Source organism: Pseudoliparis swirei, chromosome 16, assembly GCF_029220125.1.
Source record: "Pseudoliparis swirei isolate HS2019 ecotype Mariana Trench chromosome 16, NWPU_hadal_v1, whole genome shotgun sequence".
Classification (NCBI taxonomy): Eukaryota; Metazoa; Chordata; class Actinopteri; order Perciformes; family Liparidae; genus Pseudoliparis; species Pseudoliparis swirei.
In genome coordinates, this window is record NC_079403.1 from 25,534,913 (window position 1) to 25,555,385 (window position 20,473).

The following is a 20,473-nucleotide window of genomic DNA, read 5'->3' on the forward strand; positions in this document are numbered from 1 at the left end:
TGGAGCGTCTGGAGCGCCGTGGCGAGGTCAGCGGCGTTTATTCCTGCAGACTTCAAACGCACCGGCGTGGAAAACAGGAGAGCTCGAGGGGGAAAGATGAATGTGACCATTTGAGTAATTAAACGTGGATCAGACCGGCGAGTCCTCAGAGAGCGATGAGGAGAGAGGACAGAGGAGAGAGGGGAGAGGAAAGGAGAGAGGAGAGGAAAGGAGAGAGGAGAGGAAAGGAGACAGGGGAGAGGAGACCACGAAAGAGGAGAGAGAAGAGAGGAAAGGAGACAGGAGAGGAGAGAGGAGAGGAAAGGAGACAGGAGACCACGAGAGAAGAGAGAGAGAAGAGAGGGGAGAGGAGAGAGAAGAGGAGAGGAGAGAGAAGAGAGGAAAGGAGAGAGGAGAGAGGGGAGGAGAGAGGAGAGGAGAGGAGAGAGGGGGAGGGGGCTCTCATCGGTAGAAAACGAGACGTGGAAACAAAGAAACACAAGAGATGAACTTTTATTGGAGGGAATCAACTCGCCGCTCTCAGAAGTTCGGGCGCCGTCAGCGACGCTGCTGTCCCGACGCCCCGCTGTGAAGCGGTCACATGACGTCACGGTGGACTCCTCATGCGGCGACATCCCATAATAACCAAAACATGCTTAAGAAAAACCACCGACGACACACACACACCTCATGGAATAGCCGCGGGGACGCCCAAAGAAACCAAAGCACAGAAACACGGGGCCACGTGATGTGTAGAAGGGGGAGGGGCCACGTGATGTGTAGAAGGGGGAGGGGCCACGTGGGGATGTGTAGAAGGGGGAGGGGCAACATGGGGATGTGTAAAAGGGGGAGGGGCCACGTGATGTGTAGAAGGGGAAGGGGCCACACGGAGATGTGTAAATGGGGAGGGGCTAAACATACTCGACGTGAAGACGTCTGACCAGTTGCTGTAAAACTAAAATAAGGATCAACGTTATGAATCTAAAACCAGCGCCAAAGAACTAAATATCTCTCTCTCCCTCCCTCTCTCTCTCCCCCTCTCTCTCTCCCTCCCTCTCTCTCTCTCTCCTCCCTCCCTCTCCCCCTCTGTCTCTCCCTCCCTCTCTCACATGAACCGATACGATGTGCCTGGGACACAGAAGGAGTGAAATGAAATGTCCAGCTGTAGAAATCGTTGATATTGTAAGTAAGGCACATGAGTACTGTATCGTCTCAACTAAAGAATAAAAAGTTAAACACTGAACTACATCAAACTACCACCAGGGGGGGGGGGCACCTGCAAAATACTCTTTTTGCAAAAGACAGGATGACAAAAATGTCCGTTTCTCTTGAAGGAATGACAGGATCAACAGAACCGGTCCACCGGTCCCCCCCCCAGTGTACAGACAGCCCGTCAGGTTCTGACCCGGTCCTTCAGATGGTGGACTTGGAGAAGGAGACTCTGAGGTGCTGGTTGCCTCCCATGTTGTAGTTGTGGAGGTCGATCAGCGCCTGGATGGCCTCCTCCGCCATGGTCATCTGGAGCAGGGCCATCTTACGGTCCCTAACACACACACACACACACACACACACACACACACACACACACACACACACACACACACACACACACACACACACACACACACACACACACACACACACACACACACACACACACACACACACACACACACACACACACACACACACACACACGTCAGTGGTACGTCTCGTGTCCTCATGTTGTAAAATTAAAGTTAGAAGGCGATGAGAATCATGAATAATCGGTATCGTTCACATCGACTGAGATTATAGACGTACTGGAAAAACTTGAATGCCTTCACGGTTCCTCCGGCGTTCTGGAAGAGCAGCCGCAGGTCCTCCTCCGTCACGTCTTGTCTGTAGGGGCAAAGGTCAAAGGTCACACCTCTCAGACTTCATCTCAGCCGAGTTCATGACAGCGTCTCCATCGGGGAACTCACGCTGCGCCCTGAAACAGGTAAATAATCATAATAATAACTTTATTTATATAGCACCTTGAAAAACAAAGTTTTCAAAGTGCATTTAACATTGAAAAATATATATTAAAATAAAAAATAAAAAACAGACAAACTGAATGAGAGGAACCAAAGTTCTGCATAAAAGGACGAGATCACTTAAAAGCTGTTCTATAAAAATGGGTTTTAAGAAGTGATTTAAAAGAAGTCACTGATTACATCACAATAAACTGTTTCTGATGCTGCGTTTTATTTTGAAAAATGAATCTGAGTAGATTCCTCGAGCTCTGCACCAATGAGAGCAGGAAGCAGCATTCGTCTGAACGGGTTCCTCTGGCGGGTCAAAGTGTCATGGAGGTGACCTCATCCCCGGTTCTGTTGCCGTGGGCCTCGATGAACCCGGACGGCGGTACCGGGCTTCAGATCCACGGGTCTGGACGGACGGGTCTCTCCGGCAGCAGACTGAAGGTCATTTGCAGCCGGACCTGCGTGAGCAGCTTTCTTCGCCTCGTGAGATGTTCCCCCCCCCCTCCCTCTGTACTTACGGCACGTTGGAGAGGTGGAGGGTGGCGGATGGCGGGAAGATGTTCTGGAAGTTCTTGGAGCCGGGCTTCTTGAAGCGGTGCAGCGGGGAGTTGGCGAAGTCCTTGGTCAGGCCCTGGTCGTCCAGGCCGTCGCGGGGCAGCGCCACCGTCTGGTGCTTGGACAGCGTCACGCGGATGATCTTACCGTACATCTTCTGGCCGTTAAGGTGGCTCATGGCTTCGGGGAGAAGAGAGGAAGGTCACGTGGAGGTCACACAGAGGTCACACAGAGGTCACGGCTTCACTAACAGAACCAGCCAGGAAGAACCCGTCCACACTAAACACGGCTAAGATGTTCACGACTCGGAAACATTTAAAGAAACAGAAACCGCTGCATAGCCACGAGAACCGTCACTGGCCTGAGTTTATGTGGCTCATTCGCACCTTAGAGGGAGCGGGGCTTAGAGGGGGCGGGGCTTAGAGGGGGCGGGGCTTAGAGGGGGCGGGGCTTATCTCTGTGTCTTTACTCTGGAAACAGTTATCATCTCCTTCATCCAGCATGAAGAACTAACCACTAGTTCTGCTTCATACGTGTTGAGGACATCACACACACGTCTGAGCATGCAACGCCCTCGTGTCTGGGTTCATAACATTAATATATATAAATATATAAAATATATATATTTAAATATATATATATATATTTATATATATATATGATGCAGCGCGTTTAACTCGTTTGAACTTCTTTTAATTTGTTTTAAATCCACCGCGTCTCGACCAACAAACGCATCGACTTCCTCAAACGGGAAGAAGGCCACCCGTTCGCCGCCCATTCGCCACCCGCTCGCCGCCCATTCGCCGCTTGCTCGCCGCCCGCCGCTCACCTAGCTGTGCCTGGTTGGCGTCGGACATCTGAATGAGAGCGCTGTCCTTCTTATTGTACAGGATCTTCACCCTCTGGACGTCGCCGTACACGCCTGCGTTAGCGCCGCAGCCGGCAGGAGGAGGAGGAGAGGTGAGGTGGAGAGAGAGCAGACAGTTAGAACAAAACACCCCGGAAGAAGTCAGCACTGGAGGCAAAAAGATATTTAAAGGAAACACAGAAGAGAGACTAGCAGAGTAACAACAGAACTGTACAGCAGAGAGAGAGAGAGGTGTAGAGAGAGAGAGAGAGGGAGAGAGACACCGTCTAAACAGAGGACTCGTCATGCTGTCAGGTGGCTACAAATCATATCAATAAAACAGCATGCAGGACTATAGAGTTGTACATTAAGCGTGCATTAACAGACCTCTGGGTGGAGGTGGAGTAATCAACACTAAGCCAAACCAATAAACAGGGGGGGCTACAGATTACAAGGGACTACAAACATAAGCTCCTAATTATAATAATAATAATAATAATAACAACAAATGTCTCAAAGATAGAATGGAAGAGAATAAAAAGAGAAGGTAGAAGGGAGAGAGAGAGAGAAAGAGAGAGAGAGAGAGAGAGCTAACGATAACATACCGAAGAGGGTAAACAGACTTTGGGGCGCAACCATCTTTAGAGGGAGAGAAGAGCAACAAGCAGCGTGAGACAGGTAGAGAGGTAGAAGAGTCGGAGCGGAGGTAGAGATGGACAGATCGATCCAGAACGGAGGAGCAATGGTGGTTTTTTGTTTTCCCCCCCGGAGAGTGATGGAAGGTGGCGGGTCATGGAGGAGGGGAGCAGGCGGCGAAAAGGGGGAGGAGTCATGGGAGAAGGGGGGAGGGGTTTGTTATTGTGGGAGGAGGAGGTGGAGGAAGAAGAAGGGGTGATGTGGTTAAAGAGTCCCCCATAGACACATGGAGGAGAGGGGGTAGCAGGGGGGCATGGATTGGGAGGCAAATGCAAATTGGGGAGGGGGGGGGTAAAATAAATAAAAAGGGGAGGAGGAGGGGGGAAGGGGAGGGACAAAAAATAAAAATTTAGGTCAGTACACTGAAATAATGCAGGTAGTTTGGTCAGAGATAATGGATCAATGCTCTAACACAGCAACATGTCCACCCTGAGGGGAGACACACCAAATCATAAGGAAACCAGCAATATAGAGAAGAAGAAGAACCCAAGTACATGCAGCAGGACTGAGGTCTGCAGGTCGACAGCGTTTCAGAGGGGGGGGGGGGGGGGGTTAGGGGTCATGCAGATCAGATGTTGCTCAGCGGTTTGGTTTGAGCTGACGTGAAGGCCGAAACAACGGCGTTCACACTCTGCTGCAGCATGGCGACACTGAGCCTCAGCACCCACCGACGGGGGGGGGGGGACACTACGAGACGCAGCGGATGCCCTTTACGCCAGTGACACTCAAGAGAGAAAGAAGTCTGAGGAAGAGGGGGCTGAGGCGCTCAGAGAGGCGTCCCACAGAATGAGTTCATATGTTCATTTGTTCATATGAGCTGAGCAGAGTGAGCAGAGCTTAGAGAGGAAAACAGAAGAGAGACAGTTAGCAGAGTTAGATACAGTCCGCCAGGAGGGGGAGAGGAGGGGAGGCAGCACACCCCCTCTCGCTCACAGCTGGGTACGTCAAGCAAAGGGAGGACATTGAGACTCTTTCTGGGGACTTTGGGGAAGAGAGGTCCAGTTTGGATCCTCCAGGTTTAACGTTCAGTAATGTACCATCATGTTCAGTCATGTTCACTTTCTAGACATCTGGACTCTTTTTACCTCACTTTTCTACCTCAGACATTACACCCCCCCCGCACTCTGAGAGGAGTTGGTCTCTTCCATCTTATCTGATGGTTTTAGCACGAGCACCAACAGACGTCTAAACACAGATAACTAATGAAGTCATCTAGTTTAGAGATCAGGGCCCAGATGACTCGGTGGGTCCATCTCTTCAACAGGTTTGGATCCTGAAGGTTTAATGTCAGAGATCCTTGAGTTCAGTCATAGATTAAGTTAAACGTTCAGTAAACACCTCCAAAGGAAATGACTTTCTAGAAATATGGGCACTATATGGATGTGTTTTCTACCTCAGACATTATGAGCTTAGCTCAAACACCCCCCCGCACTCTGAGGAGTTGGTCCCTTCCATGTTATCTGATGTTTTAGTACGAGCACCAACAGACTTGTAAACACAGATAACGTGTAGTGAGGTCTTTTAGTTTAGAGATCAGGGTCTCAGAGCGTCTCTCTGTCTCTGTAGGAGACAAGACACAGGACGGAGAGGAAAGAAATAAAGACCAGGGGGATGAAGATGGTGGGAGGGCTGCGTGTGTGTGTGTGTGTGTGCAGGTGTGTGTGTGCAGGTGTGTGTGTGTGTGTGTGTGTGTGTGTGTGTGTGTGTGCAGGTGTGTGTGTGTGTGCAGGTGTGTGTGTGTGTGTGTGCGTGTGTGTGTGTGTGTGTGTGTGTGTGTGTGTGTGTGTGTGTGCAGGTGTGTGTGTGTGTGTGTGTGTGTGTGCAGGTGTGTGTGTGCAGGTGTGTGCAGGTGTGTGTGTGTGCAGGTGTGTGTGTGCAGGTGTGTGTGTGTGCAGGTGTGTGTGTGTGTGTGCAGGTGTGTGTGTGTGTGTGTGTGTGTGTGTGTGTGCAGGTGTGTGTGTGTGTGTGTGTGTGTGTGCAGGTGTGTGTGTGTGTGTGCAGGTGTGTGTGTGTGTGCAGGTGTGTGTGTGTGTGTGTGCAGGTGTGTGTGTGTGTGTGTGCAGGTGTGTGTGTGTGTGTGTGTGTGCAGGTGTGTGTTACTGACCTCCTCGTTGAGGTTGCTGACCAGCAGGACCCCGCTGGACCCCGGCTGCCCGGCGAGCGCCACCCGGCCTGCAGCAGCAGCCGCCGCCGCCGCCGCGCTCAGAGGGTTCAGGGCTCCTGGCGAGGAAAGGGGGACAAGAGACAACCGTGGAATGGAGAGCGGCTCTTTCACGACAAACAAACAAACGACAACGACGTGATCGTGAAAAGAGAAAAGGACGTGGAATAAGAAGCGTGATCTACCTGGGATCTTACCGAGGAGCGAGTTGGAGTCCTTGCTGAAGGCGTGGGCCACCGTGCACTCCAGGCTGGGCTGGCCGTCGCCGGCCGGCAGCTCGGGCCGCGTGTAGTCGCGACTCTTGTCGTTGTTGTACTTGACGTTGAGGTTGACCAGCTTGGAGAAGTCGATGCGCAGCGTGCAGCAGGAGTTGTAGATGTTCTGGCCGTCCAGCGCCTGGAGGAGAGGGAACACAGGCGTCACGGACGCGCCGCGGTCCAGAGGAGGAGGAGGCTCGGCGGGGAAGTGGGCGGTACCAGTTTGGCCTGCTGGGCGTTGACCGGGTCGCTGAACTGCAGGAGGGCCTGGAACTGATTGTTCTTGGTGAACGTGATTATCTTCATGACCGTGCCGAACTTGGAGAAAATCTGCAAATGCAAATATAAATGGTTGGTGGACCCGGCCGGTGCGTGCGTGTGTGCGTGTGCGTGTGTGTGTGTGTGTGTGTGTGCGTGTGTGTGTGTGCGTGGCGTGCGTCCGCGTACCTGCTGCAGCACGTCGAGCGTGACGGGGTAGAACATGTTGTCGATGATGATGCGCAGCACGGGGCTGGAGGCCGCGGCCAGAGCCTCCTGCGCGTCGGCGCTCGGCGACCCGCCGGACTGGACGGCCGACACCGCCTGCAGCATGGCCTGGGTCCGCTGAGGAACGCACCACGCTGGCGTCACCGTCTCACCGCCAGGAGCTCCACAGCGAGCGCTCTGACTGTCTCTGGCGCCGCTCACCTGATTGCCGGCGTCGGTCTTGAGCTCTTTGTGGTTGGAGTACTGGATGAACACGGGCACGTTGCGGATGTGAGGGTTGACGGTGGTGTAGTAGTTGACCATGGTGATGGCCGCCTCCTCCGTGCTCATCTCCAGGAACGCCTGCAAAACGCCAAGAGAGAAGGGAGCTCGACTCGGGCCGAAGCCGTCTCGCCGAGGGAGCCCCGACCCGGGACACGGCGGCGCTCCGAACGCGCCTCACCTGGTTCTTCCCCTTCAGCGTGAGGATGTTGGTGACCTTCCCAAAGGGCAGGCCCAGGGCGATGACCTCCGTCTCCGAGGCCTCGTTGGGCAGTTTGCGGATGTGGAGCACGCGAGACGGCGGCGCCTCCTCCACCCGCAGCTTCTTACTGTCGCTGCCGTTGGACGCTCCGTCTGAAAGCCCAGAACCACCGGCGGGTCAGTGGAGCCGATCGGGGCATGACAGCACCACGGAAACAACTGCAGCTTGGTGAACGTGATTATGGCTCTAATGGCGCGGCTGTGTCCAGACGCCGTCGAGGTAGCTCCGCGGAGATTGTGCGCTCTTTTAGTTTTTGTGTTTATTTTTAATGTTTTCTTTGCCACGAACACATCGGCACTAACAGCATACGACCGCAGCACACTTTTGGACATAAACTTTTGCGCAAAACAAGGGTTTTTGTCCACTTTTTCCATCGATCCAGCGTGGCCGGCAGAGATCGTACGAGCGAACCACATCAACAACAGTGGAGCCGCTACTACGGGAGACGAAAACATCGAGGGAAACGGAGCGGAATTCGGAACAGACTGAGAGTTCAAGCCCACCGTCCACCTCTGCCCAGCATCCTTCTTGCTAACGTCCAGTCTCTGGAAAATTCAATTCAATTCAATTCAGTTTATTTGTATAGCCCAATTTCACAAATTACAAATTTGTCTCGGAGTGCTTTACAATCTGTACACATAGACATCCCTGCCCCAAAACCTCACATCGGACCAGGAAAAACTCCCAAATAACCCTTCAGGGGGAAAAAAAGGGAAGAAACCTGGAGGAGAGCAACAGAGGAGGATCCCTCTCCTAGGATGGACAGATGCAATAGATGTAATGTGTACAGAAGGACAGATTTAGAGTTAAAATACATTCAATGAATATGACAGAGTGTATGAATAGTTCATAGTAGGCATATTCCACGATGGAGACCTCCACGATCCATCAGGCAGATGGCGGTGGGGAGGAGGAGTGGGCGGAGTCTCAACAGGACAGTGGCGTAGTCATGAGCAGGAATTCCACGACCCAGGCGATCCATCAGGCAGATAGGATCTATGCCGTCTCATAGGGTCCGATGACCCCATGAGACGTAAAGTCAAAAGGACTTCCGGGAGAAAGCAGAGTTAGTAACGTGTGATTGAGAGATGAAAATTCATCCTTAAGGAGAGAAAAAGAGGAGATAGGTACTCAGTGCATCCTAAAACGTCCCCGGCAGCTATAAGCCTATAGCAGCATATCAAGGGGCTGGACCAGGGCAAACCTGATTCAGCCCTAACTATAAGCTCTGTCAAAGAGGAAGGTCTTAAGTCTACTCTTAAACGAGGTGACTGTGTCTGCCTCCCGGACTGAAATTGGAAGCTGGTTCCATAAAGAGGAGCTTGATAACTAAAGGCTCTGGCTCCCATTCTACTTTTTAAGACTCTAGGAACTACAAGTAGTCCGCATTTAGTGAGCGTAGCTCTCTAGTGGGGCAATATGGTACGACAAGCTCCTTAAGATATGATGGAGCATCACCAATCAAGGCTTTGTAGGTTAAGAGAAGAATTTTAAAAGTGATTCTTGATTTTACTGGGAGCCAGTGCAGAGCAGCTAGTGCAGGAGTGATGTGATCTCTTTTCTTAGTTTTAGTGAGAACACGAGCTGCAGCATTCTGGATCAACTGGAGGGACCTAAGAGATTTATTAGAGCAGCCTGCTAATAAGGAGTTGCAGTAATCCAGTCTCGAAGTAACGACCGCGTGAACCAATTTTCTGCATCTTTTGAGACAAGATGTGCCTGATTTTTGAAATATTACGTAGATGAAAGAATGCAGTCCTTGAGATTTGCTTTACGTGGGAGTTAAAGGACAAGTCCCGATCAAAGATAACGCCAAGATTCTTTACAGTGGTGTTGGATGCCAGGGCAATGCCGTCTACAGAATCCACATCACCAGATAATTGATCTCTGAGGTGCTCAGGGCCGATTAAAATTACTTCGGTTTTGTCTGAGTTTAACATCAAGAAGTTGCAGGTCATCCATGTTTTTATGTCTTTAAGACATGCTTGAATTTTACAGAGTTGGTTGCTCTCCTCTGGTTTTATGGATAGATATAGTTGAGTCTCATCTGCATAACAATGAAAGTTTATGGAGTGTTTCCTGATAATATTGCCCAAAGGAAGCATGTATAAGGTAAATAAAATTGGTCCAAGCACAGAACCTTGTGGAACTCCGTGATTAACGTTGGTGGTTATCGAGGCGTCATCGTTTACAAATACAAACTGAGATCGATCTGATAAATAGGATTTAAACCAAATTAGTGCCGTGCCTGAAATGCCAATCGACTGCTCCAGTCTCTGTAACAGGATGTCATGGTCAATGGTGTCGAATGCAGCACTAAGGTCTAACAAGACCAGGACAGAGAGGAGTCCTTTATCTGCTGCCATTAAGAGGTCATTTGTAATTTTCACCAGTGCCGTCTCGGTGCTGTGGTGTTTTCTAAATCCTGATTGAAATTTCTCAAATAAACTATTATGATGTAGAAAGTCGCACAACTGATTTGCGACCACTTTCTCAAGGATCTTGGAGAGGAAGGGGAGGTTAGAGATCGGTCTGTAGTTAGCCAATACCTCTGGATCCAGAGTGGGCTTCTTCAGGAGAGGTTTAATAACATCCACCTTGAAGGAGTGTGGTACGTGGCCTGTTAGCAGAGACACATTGATAATATCTAATAGAGAGCCGCCAATTAAAGGCAAAACGTCTTTAAGCAGCCTCGTCGGGATGGGGTCCAAGAGACAGGTAGACGTGTTCGAAGTAGAAACCGTTGAAAATAATTGGTCATGGTTGATAGGAGAAAATCCCTCCAAATATACACCAGGGCATACAGCGGTTTCCAAGGCCATTCCACTTGAGAACAGATTGGCACTGGTTATGGGCAAGAGATTAAATAAGATGGATGATGTTAGGGCAAGGATCAGATTCCAACGGGACATGAGGGACTGTAACATCTTTTGTCTGACGGAAACATGGCTGACCCCGCTGGTGCCGGATCGAGTCATATGCCCAACCGAGTCCTTCTCTGTTTTCCGTGCAGACAGAACGGAAGAGTCTGGTAAATCTAAGGGTGGAGGGGTTTGCTTCATGACTAACAACAAGTGGTGTGACCCCAAGAACATTAAGACTCTTTCTCGTTCCTGCTCGCCGAACCTGGAACATCTGACGATCTCATGCCGTCCATTCTACCTTCCCGGGAGTTCAGCTCGGTCATCACCACAGCCGTCTACATACCACCACAAGCGGACACCGGCGTAGCACTATCGGACCTACATGATGTGTTATGTCGGCATCAGAACAAGTATCCCGAGCGGCTGTGGTGGTGGCTGGGGACTTTAACAGGGCAAACCTAAAAAAGTCATGCCGAACTTTCACCAGCACATTACGTGTGCTACCAGAGGAAAGAACGTTGGACCACTGCTATCGCCATTCAAGAGAGGCTACAAGGCTGTCTCTCTCCTCCGTTCGCAAATCAGACCATGCCGCCATTTTTCTGCTTCCGGAGTACCGCAAAAGATCGCGGGAAGCGGTAGTGACGAGGAACGTAAGCGGTGGTCTGACCAATCAGAGGCTGAGCTACAGGGCGCTCTGCGTGTCGTCGACTGGGACATGATCCAATCCAGTTCCAGTGACGTCAGCGAGTTTATGAAGTAGCAATGAGCCTCATAGCAACGCTTAGCGGACACCATCGTCCCCACGGTAAAAGTTAGGGTCTTTCCTAACCAAAAGCCGTGGGTTGATAGATCCATCCGTGAAGCTGTGAACGCCGTATTGCTGCCTATAACTCCGGTCTTGTATCCGCAACATGGACGAGTACAAGGCAGCGGTCTATGGACTGAGGAGGGCGGTGAAGGAAGCCAAGAGGAGGTACCGAGACAGAGTGGAATCACAGATGGAGCAGCGCGACACCAGGCGCCTATGGCAGGGGCTACGGACTATCACAGACTACCAGAGCAGACCCGCGCAATGGTGAGTGCCGACGCATCCCTAGCGGACGACCTGAACTCATTTTATGCACGGTTTGAGGCTAGCAACAACAGCGCTAGCTCGCCGCTAACAACAACACCGTTAGCGTAGCCGAGGTGAGTTCTACCGCTGGGGATGAACACACACTCTCTGTGACCGAGCACAGTGTGAGGAGGGCTCTGTTGAGGGTGAACACCAGGAAAGCTGCAGGTCCAGATGGCATATCTGGGCGAGTACTGAAGACCTGTGCTAACCAGCTAGCTCCAGTGTTCACCACAATATTCAACCTCTCCTGGCTGAGTCCGTGGTCCCCGCCTGCTTCAAGAGATCCACTATTGTCCCTGTGCCCAAGAATGCTTCTCCAGCATGTATGAATGACTACCGACCGGTGGCCCTCACCTCGGTGGTCATGAAATGCTGAGAGGCTGATAAAGGACTACATCTGCGCCTTCCTCCCTTCCTCCATGGACCCGCTGCAGTTTGCTTATCGCCCAAACAGATCCACGGATGATGCTGTCTCCCAGGTACTGCACACCACACTCTCTCATCTGGACAGCCAGAGGGGGCTATGTGAGACTGCTGTTCATTGATTATAGTTCAGCTTTCAACACCATAGTCCCTCCAGACTGGCGGCAAGCTGATTGAGCTGGGACTGAACACCCCTGTGTGCTTGGATCCTGGACTTCCTGACCGCCAGGCCACAGGTGGTCAGGGTGGGCAGACACACCTCAAATCCCTCACCCTGAACACAGGATCCCCCAGGGTTGCGTCCTCAGCCCCTACTGTACTCCCTGTACACACATGACTGTGTGGCCAGGTTCAGCTTCAACACCATCATCAAGTTTGCGGATGACACAGTGGTGGTGGGCCTGATCTCCGACAACGACGAGAAGGCCTACCTGGAGGAAGTTGCTGATCTGTCACTCTGGTGCCAGGACAACAGCCTCATCATGAATGTCACCAAAACTAAGGAGCTGATTGTGGACTTTAGGAGGGTACAACAACAGAGGACGTACTCACCACTGGGGATTAACGGGACTACTGTGGAGAGGGTGAGCGGGTATAAATACCTGGGAGTCCACATCACCGAGGATCTGACATGGTCAACAAACACAGACACTCTGGTGAGAAAGGCAAGGCAGCGCCTCTACCACCTCAGGCAGCTGAGGAAATTTAAAGTTTCCCAGAGGATCCTTCAGTCCTTCTACTCTGGAGCTGTAGAGGCGTCCTGACAGGAAGCATCACAGCCTGGTTTGGCAACTGCTCCGCTCAGGACAGGAAGGCTCTGCAGAGAGTAGTGCGTTCGGCTGAGCGCACTATTGGAACTACACTCCTCACCCTGCAGGACTTGTACACCAGGAGGTGCAGAACCAGAGCCGGCAGGATCATGAAGGATCCTCACCACCCCAACAACAGACTGTTTCAGCTGCTGCGGTCAGGCAGGCGCCTCCGTAGTCACGCTGCAAGAACAGAGAGACTGAGACGGAGTTTCTTTCCTCAGGCCATCAGGACTGTGAACTCCGACCTCACCAGGACCCCACATAGACCCACACAACTGCCCTCTTAGGCACACACACACACACACACACACACACACTTACTGTAAATATTGTGTTGTTTTTTATTGTAAATAGTGTGTACTTGTTGCCCTTGCACATTCCTGCTGAGCATTGCCACTTTCATTTCACTGCACACCCTGTGTGTGTATGTGACAAATAAAAACATCTTGAATCTTGAATCTTGAATCTTGAACTGAAGCAGAACCATCTACGAGAACTTCTATCTGCCACAGTGGACAGAGAAATATCTGAAATAAAGTTATTATTATTATTATTATATACTAGTAAAAGCTCAGTCAGATCCTAAAACTGTCCGCTGGAGTAATGGGAGGAAATTAAACAAATTAAAAAAATAACGCAGAGAAAAACAGACACACACACACAATAAATAATTTTTTACATTTGTTTTAAATAAAATTCAATAAATAAAAGAATGTTCTCAGTCCACCACATTAATTTAGTTTCCTCTATATATTTAGTATTTAGTCTTGTTATTGTTTTTTATTTTCTATTAATTGCCCTAATGTGCACACTGCTGTGATCCTGACATTTTCACACTGTGGGACTAATAAAGGAATATTAATCTAATCTGATATTAATCCACATGCTCCAACAGGACGGTGTGTGTGTGTGTGTGTGTGTTGATGGTAATTAAGGAGCCTGTGTGGCTCATTGATGTGTTTCGATGGCTCTCTGACACGGAGGAAGAAGATGAATACACACTGTATTTGTTAGAGGAATCAATTCTTTAAATGAAGTTATCCTGGTGTTGTTGTTGTTGTGTTTAACAACACACACACACACACACACACACACACCAGAGTGAGGACGCAGATGTCTACACTGGCGCTGCTATTGTTCTACACAATTCATCGTCTTTCAATGCGATGACGTCATACAACAAAAGGCCCAATCACACGAGGAGATACTCAGATTACTTTGCGTTTACGCTCTTAATTAAATGACTAAATACATTTATTGTGTATTTTATTCAGGTTCAGAGAGGCTCCACCCTGTGGATGTCTCTCATGGAGTATTTATGTATTCAATAACCAGCAAACAGAAGTATTGATGACCTATATTGGGATAGCCGAGGTGGGCCTCATCGCGCAGCCCTAATTTACACGATTACCCAGCAGCCTCTGCTTCACGTTCCAGCGCTCCAATAAAAGACCCGCCGCTCCGTCTTCTTCGAGGACCGACAGTCGCTGAATAATCGAGCCGATAAAAGAGTCTCGGTGCGGTGAGAACCCGAGATGATGAATGGTTCTGGAGCCGGTGGTGGACCGGGCCGCCGTACGGACCCCCCCCCTCTGGGATTAACGACGCAGTTTAACGTTAACCGTCACCGTGTTAAATAAAGTTTTATTGGCGATCTTCACACGCCAATATTCAGCTCAATATGCGATGGGTACATTTATGGCTCCGGACCGCAGCGCCGCACGCCGCCTTCACGCTGCTGGCCGTGTTTAACGGCCTAACCCGCCCGGCCTCCTGTGAGGAGGCAGTGAACGCCGCGCACGCCGTCTGGGCTCTTCACGCGTGGCGCTGAGTGGGCGTCGGCCTCCCGAGGAGCGAGATGTGATTCACTAAAGAGCTCCAGAGGGACGACGGCCCGACACACAGGAAGCTTCCTGCTCCTTTTCATGCCGTCTGCCACCAACAAATTACATCAACACACACACACAAAGAAACACACACAGAGAAACACACACACACACACAGAGAAACACACACACACACACACACAGAGAAACACACACACACACACACAGAAACACACACAGAGAAACACACACACACACACACACACACACACAGAGAAACACACACACACACACACACACACAAACACAGAGAAACACACAGAGAAACACACACAGAGAAACACACACACACAGAGAAACACACACACACACACAGAAACACACACACAGAGAAACACACACACACACACAGAGAAACACACATCTACTCACACACAGACACATAAATATCTACACACACACACATATCTACTCACACACAAACACAAACATATATACACACACACACACACACACACTCGCTCCAGGACTCACCGCTGGCGCTGCTCCCCCCGGAGGTGGGGCTGCTGTACATGCTCAGCTCGTCGGACCCTCTCTGTGGAGAGAGACGGGAACGCTTGAGGAACGCTTGAGGAACGCTTGAGGAACGCTTGAGGAACGCTTGAGGAACGACGGCGGGAACGGTTTCCATTTCCAGACGGCGGAAAGCAGAGGTCTCCGAAGACAGTTTAGAGGAGGGGGAGAAGGAGAGTGGTGGCGGCTCCTCTCCAACCTCCTCTCCTCCTCTCCTCTTCTCCTCCGCTCCTCCTCCTCTCCTCCTCTTCTCCTCTTCTTCTCCACCTCCTCTCCTCCTCTTCTCTTCTCCTCCTCTCCTCTTCTTCTCCTCTCCTCCTCTCCCTCTTCTTCTCCTCCTCCTCCTCTTCTCCTCCTCTCCTCCTCTTCTTCTCCTCTCCTCCTCCTCCTCCTCCTCCTCCTCCTCCTCCTCTCTTCTCTTCTCCTCTTTTCTCCTCTCCTCCTCCTCCTCTCCTCTTCTTTCTCCTCTTTCCTCCTCTCCTCCTCCTCTTCTCCCCTCCTCCTCTTCTCCTCTCCTCCTCCTCCTCCTCCTCCTCCCTCCTCCTCTCTCCTCTTCTCCTCTCCTCCTCCTCCTCCTCTCCTCTTCTTCTCCTCCTCTTCTCTTCTCCTCTTTTCTCCTCTCCTCCTCCTCTTCTCCCCTCCTCCTCTCCTCCTCCTCCTCCTCCTCTTCTCCTCTTCTCCGGCTTTAATCTTGTTGAATTTAAGATGTCAGGATGTGTCATTTCATCCCGAGCTCTCCGGTCCCAGAGCGCCCGGCGCTCTTAAAGCTGAGTGATGGGCTGCAGAGGGGCCCCGGCTGGGGACCCATTACACACACACACACACACACACACACCGCTGCTTTCTGTCGGTCTGACTAAATTTGAACCAATTGTTCTTTTTGTCGCCGGCATTCTTTATAGAGGCTGTAAACTAGCCGCCGCAGCGGCGCCACGCAAACCGATTGATACGTTTGGGGCCACAATGTGAGCAAGTTAGGGGCCACAATGTGAGCAAGGCGGGGGCCACAATGTGAGCAAGGTGGGGGCCACAATGTGAGCAAGGCGGGGGCCACAATGTGAGCAAGGTGGGGGCCACAATGTGAGCAAGGCGGGGGCCGGAGAGCAGGAGAGGATCTCTCTCTCCTAGCAGATGAAATATTGATGAAGCAAACGGGAAGACGACGCCCCTCCATGTCGGCGGCATCGGGGGTTTTACGACTATTCCGTTTCCTTCCAGAGTGGACTGTAACTCTGTTTGGTGCAGACGGAAGAGCAGCAGGCAGTCAACAAATCCAGTTAGGTAGCCGGAACAACAACAACAACAACAAAGCTCTGGCAGCAGGAAACAGGTCTTGTGACCAGAGGGACGCCGGCCACACCCGGGTCGTCACGGCTTCCAACGCTCACAACGCACGCTGGAGAAATCAGATTGTTCCAACATCACGGCACAACGTGTGATCAAGAGACGGAACATCCTCGTGTAGTTTGGGCTAGAAATGTCTTCATGTTTCACTGTTTTCACTGTTTTTCCAATGAAGATCACATTAAGTTAATCATAAACTTTCTCCATAGTTAATGTGGTCATGACTATTCTCTGGTGTTAATGAAGTCTCTACAGAGGTGTGTAGAGGCCCATCTCCAGTGTTCTAGTGGTACATTGTGTTATCGCCTTAGAAGACTAGCGGAGGGGTAGAAAACCCTCTAAACCTTTTTATGCGAGCGCAGCTGAAAACAGTTATGCTGCTGGTGAAGCTATAAAACTGGCCTTCCTTTGAGCCACAAGAAGAACTACATTAATATTTATAATAAACATCATTATTTATAGCCTCGTCAACGTCTGGACTAGATTTTATATTCATTTAATATTCATTTGATGAATAAAAGTGAGAGTTGTCCTGGAAAACACAAATTTGTCTGGGTGACCACAAACTTTTTAACGGTAGTGTATTTTAGGGATGATTGTTGAAAGTAAATAAAGTGTTTTTTAAATGCGTTACAAATGTCGAGGTCAACAACATTTAATTATTCATTTAAGTTAGCAGAAATGTCTGAAATGCTGTCGTCTGGTATGCAAACTCGAGAAGTGAGAGAGGTCAGATGATCAAAACTAAATACGCTCGGGGCGTTTAAAGATTATAACACTCACTCTAATAAACAGTAACTGTTATTGCTTTTTGATTGTGCTTAAAACCATCGTGCAGTCCGATGAGCTGGAGGGGAAACGGGTGAAGATAGAAACATGAGACACATTCGCCAAAGTCCAGGGCAGAGGTCAAATTCAAAGATCTGATTGGATGACAAAAATCAAACGCTACGCTCGTGATTGGACAATCCGACGAGCCTGGAGGAAAGACGGGTGATAATCCTCATTCCTGGCTTTTTAACCGCGTTACACGAGCAGCAAACGCATGAAGGCGAGAGCGCGCCTGCGAGGGCGAGCGTGCAGCCGGCCGTCAGCCTGGAGGCGTGAACGTCGTCGTGCAGCGAGTGGGAACGTTTTAGCGGTCGGTGCTACAACTCCCCTCACAGGCGGCCGGGTCCTCGCGTCCTGCCGGCCGCCTGTGAGGGGGCGTGAGCGGCAGCTTCAAACAGGAACGACTATTTAAGCCACAAGCTGCCCGGAGCAAAAGATCAGGCTCCAGAAGTTTGTGACGAGATCACTCAGCGAAGAACGAAAAGCAGGAAACTCACCTTCACCCCAACCGCAACATCACCGATGCTGAGAAGAAAAGAACATTAAAAGGGTTTAAAATGGAAAACAACATCAACAAAAGAGCACATGATAGATGGCAATACGTGTGTATATAACCAACGGTTAGATATATTATCTTCTTTCATCTACCCGTCTATAGCTGTGTGTACCTTGTTTTTAAGCTGTATTTTATGTATATTTGTTGTGCTTCTTTTTAACAATACCAATCATTTAAGGAAAATAAAAATACATAATAGATGGCAATACATGCGTATATAACCAACGGTTAGATATATTAGCTTCTTTCATCTACCTGTATATTTAGTATTTAGTTTTGTGTTTTACATTTATTTTCATTGATGCTCTGATGAGCACCGCTGCTGTGCTTTTTGAAATGTCCCCACTGTGGGACAAATAAAGGAATATCATATATCATATCATATATAGCTGTGTGTACCTTGTTTTACGCTGTATTTCTATGTATATTTGTTGTGCTTCTTTCTAACAATACCAAACCTTGATGGAAAAGAAGAATACATGATACTGTTGAGATGCACAAGCAGAGTTGTTTAACCCTCCTGTTACTTTTGGGGTCCATTTGACCCGATTCAATGTTTAACGTCTCTAAAACAATGATTGACATCATTTTTTTATGCTTCATATTTCATGACTTTTCCTAATTTATTGTTGACAACTGGGAAAACATAAAATTCACATGATATGTTTTCACTGTCCTGTACAATTTGACCCCAGGCTGTTTTTCACTGTGTAAAACATATAAGAAATATCTACTTTTTTATTTATTTAAAGGGCTATTTAGGTATCAACAAACAAACATACCTCACACTTAAACTTGGGAAACAATATACATTCTAATAATTTTCTCTATGTTTTAATTGCTGGGTTCAAATTGACTCCAGGGGTAAAAGATGTGAGTGAATTTGAAGGTAACAGGAGGGTTAATGGTGTGTATAACGCAGTTGTAATTGTATGGGTGACACGTGTAGGTTCTGGTGCATCACGTCAGAACATGCAGAGTGGTGTCAGCGGGAGCCCCGAGCCGATGCCCCGGTCTGGAGCCCCGGTCTGGAGCCCCGAGCCGATGCCCCGGTCTGGAGCCCCGGTCTGGAGCCCCGGTCTGGAGCCCCGGTCTGGAGCCCCTCCCGGAGGCGGGCTGGCCTCCAGCCCTCCGGCCCTGACACCGGTACCGTTCCCGCTCCCTCCGTCACGGCGACCCTCGCCGGCCCCGGGCCGCTCTCCGCCTCCACCGCGTGACTCATAACATCTGAAGTCCCGCTTCACGTCTTAACCCGGGACGCGCCCGCGTGCACGCGATGCTACCGGAGCGAAACACGGTAACGCGACGGCTAGGCCCCGCGCCGCCTCGGGAGTCAGCGGGCGTGTCTGCACGCAGAGAGAGACGCCATGACGTCTCGAGTTACACCGTCAGAGGGGTCCGGACCTTTAGATGCTACTTCCAGCTAAGCTAACTAGCCACACAGCACAAAGGATCGACGTTATTGTGGCGTTACGTCAGTCAGCATGACGGCGCGAGCCGCCTCGCTAACGTCAGCACACAGCTGGCGTTACCGACACCTCTTGTGCACGCGACCGCATTCGGTAACCGACTCGGGACGACGTCGCTGTCTCCAGCGGGCGGCAGCAGCCGTTAGCATGCTAACGTTAGCCACTTCCTTAACGGACGAGAGCGCGTGGCGACCGAACCCCGTTAAACGCTCGCGCGCGCAGTGCTTTCCCGGAGCCTCGCGACGATGTCAAGTGGGATGCGGTGAGCGGTCGCTTCGTGTGTGGAATATTACCCGTCCATTGCTGTAGAGATCTCAGTGCGTCCGCTTTCGGTCCTGTTTTCGTTCCAGTTTCAACCGACACTGCGCGCGCACACATACACACGAGAGCAAAATGGAGGCAAGGCGACGCGATGGCGGAAAAAGACGGAAAGTACCGAAGCTGCTGAGCGCGTCGTCTGGAGTCAGGGTTGGAGTGGGGCCACTTTTCAGCCCGGGAATTTCAGGCTCAAGACCAGCCCACTTTTTTTATATATTATATATATATATTTACACACATATATATAAATGTATATATATAAATGTATATATACATGTGTATATATATATATGTGTATATATATATGTGTGTATATGTGTATGTATGTATATATACACATATATATATGTGTATATGTATGTGTGTATATTTATATATATATATTTATATTTGTGTATATGTATGTGTGTATATTTATATATATATATGTGTATGTATGTATATATACACATATATATGTGTATATGTATGTATGTATATATATATATATAATGTCGTCTGTCTCTTGTAGCTCTGTGTTTGGTCTCCTCCTCCCAGGGGAAGCGTCCGTCTCGTTAGCTGCTAACCGCCGTGTGTCCTCGCGGCCTCAGAGGAGCCGTCCACCATCTTCACATTGAACGTCCTAACGTCACGATGACTTCACGACTTCCCCGTGGACATCCAGAGCGTCCTGCGCCGCGTCTGCTTGACATCGTGAGGGTGTGACACCCAGGGGCGTGGGCTTTCTAGCCGGGCATAATGATGAATCCTGACAGACGTACGTCATGCTCCCGACGACGTCACGCCCCGGGTGCAACGAATGCCTAGCTGCTTATCTGAAAGGACCT

At 50.0% G+C, this 20,473-nt stretch overlaps 1 protein-coding gene across 3 annotated transcripts; it reads right to left on the reverse strand.

The window, feature by feature from the left end:
* Window positions 1–473: 473 nt before the first annotated feature.
* LOC130206150 (polypyrimidine tract-binding protein 2-like) lies at window positions 474–19,731 on the reverse strand. 3 transcript variants are annotated; one of them, XM_056433957.1, is made up of 14 exons: window positions 19,622–19,729; window positions 17,801–17,828; window positions 15,090–15,150; window positions 7,430–7,602; window positions 7,189–7,329; window positions 6,949–7,104; window positions 6,721–6,831; window positions 6,442–6,640; window positions 6,188–6,303; window positions 3,993–4,026; window positions 3,370–3,462; window positions 2,504–2,720; window positions 1,783–1,860; window positions 474–1,522 (listed from the first exon to the last, which is right to left on the reverse strand). In XM_056433957.1, the coding sequence occupies exons 1-14, from the start codon at window positions 19,627–19,629 to the stop codon at window positions 1,393–1,395; spliced, it is 1,545 nt and encodes a 514-aa protein (XP_056289932.1). In that variant the 5' UTR covers window positions 19,630–19,729; the 3' UTR covers window positions 474–1,392. The 3 variants fall into 3 exon arrangements, with proteins under 3 accessions (XP_056289932.1, XP_056289931.1, XP_056289930.1); XM_056433956.1 differs by having other exon boundaries at window positions 6,430–6,640; window positions 19,622–19,728; XM_056433955.1 differs by having other exon boundaries at window positions 6,188–6,640; window positions 19,622–19,731.
* Between the last annotated feature and the right edge of the window lie 742 nt (window positions 19,732–20,473).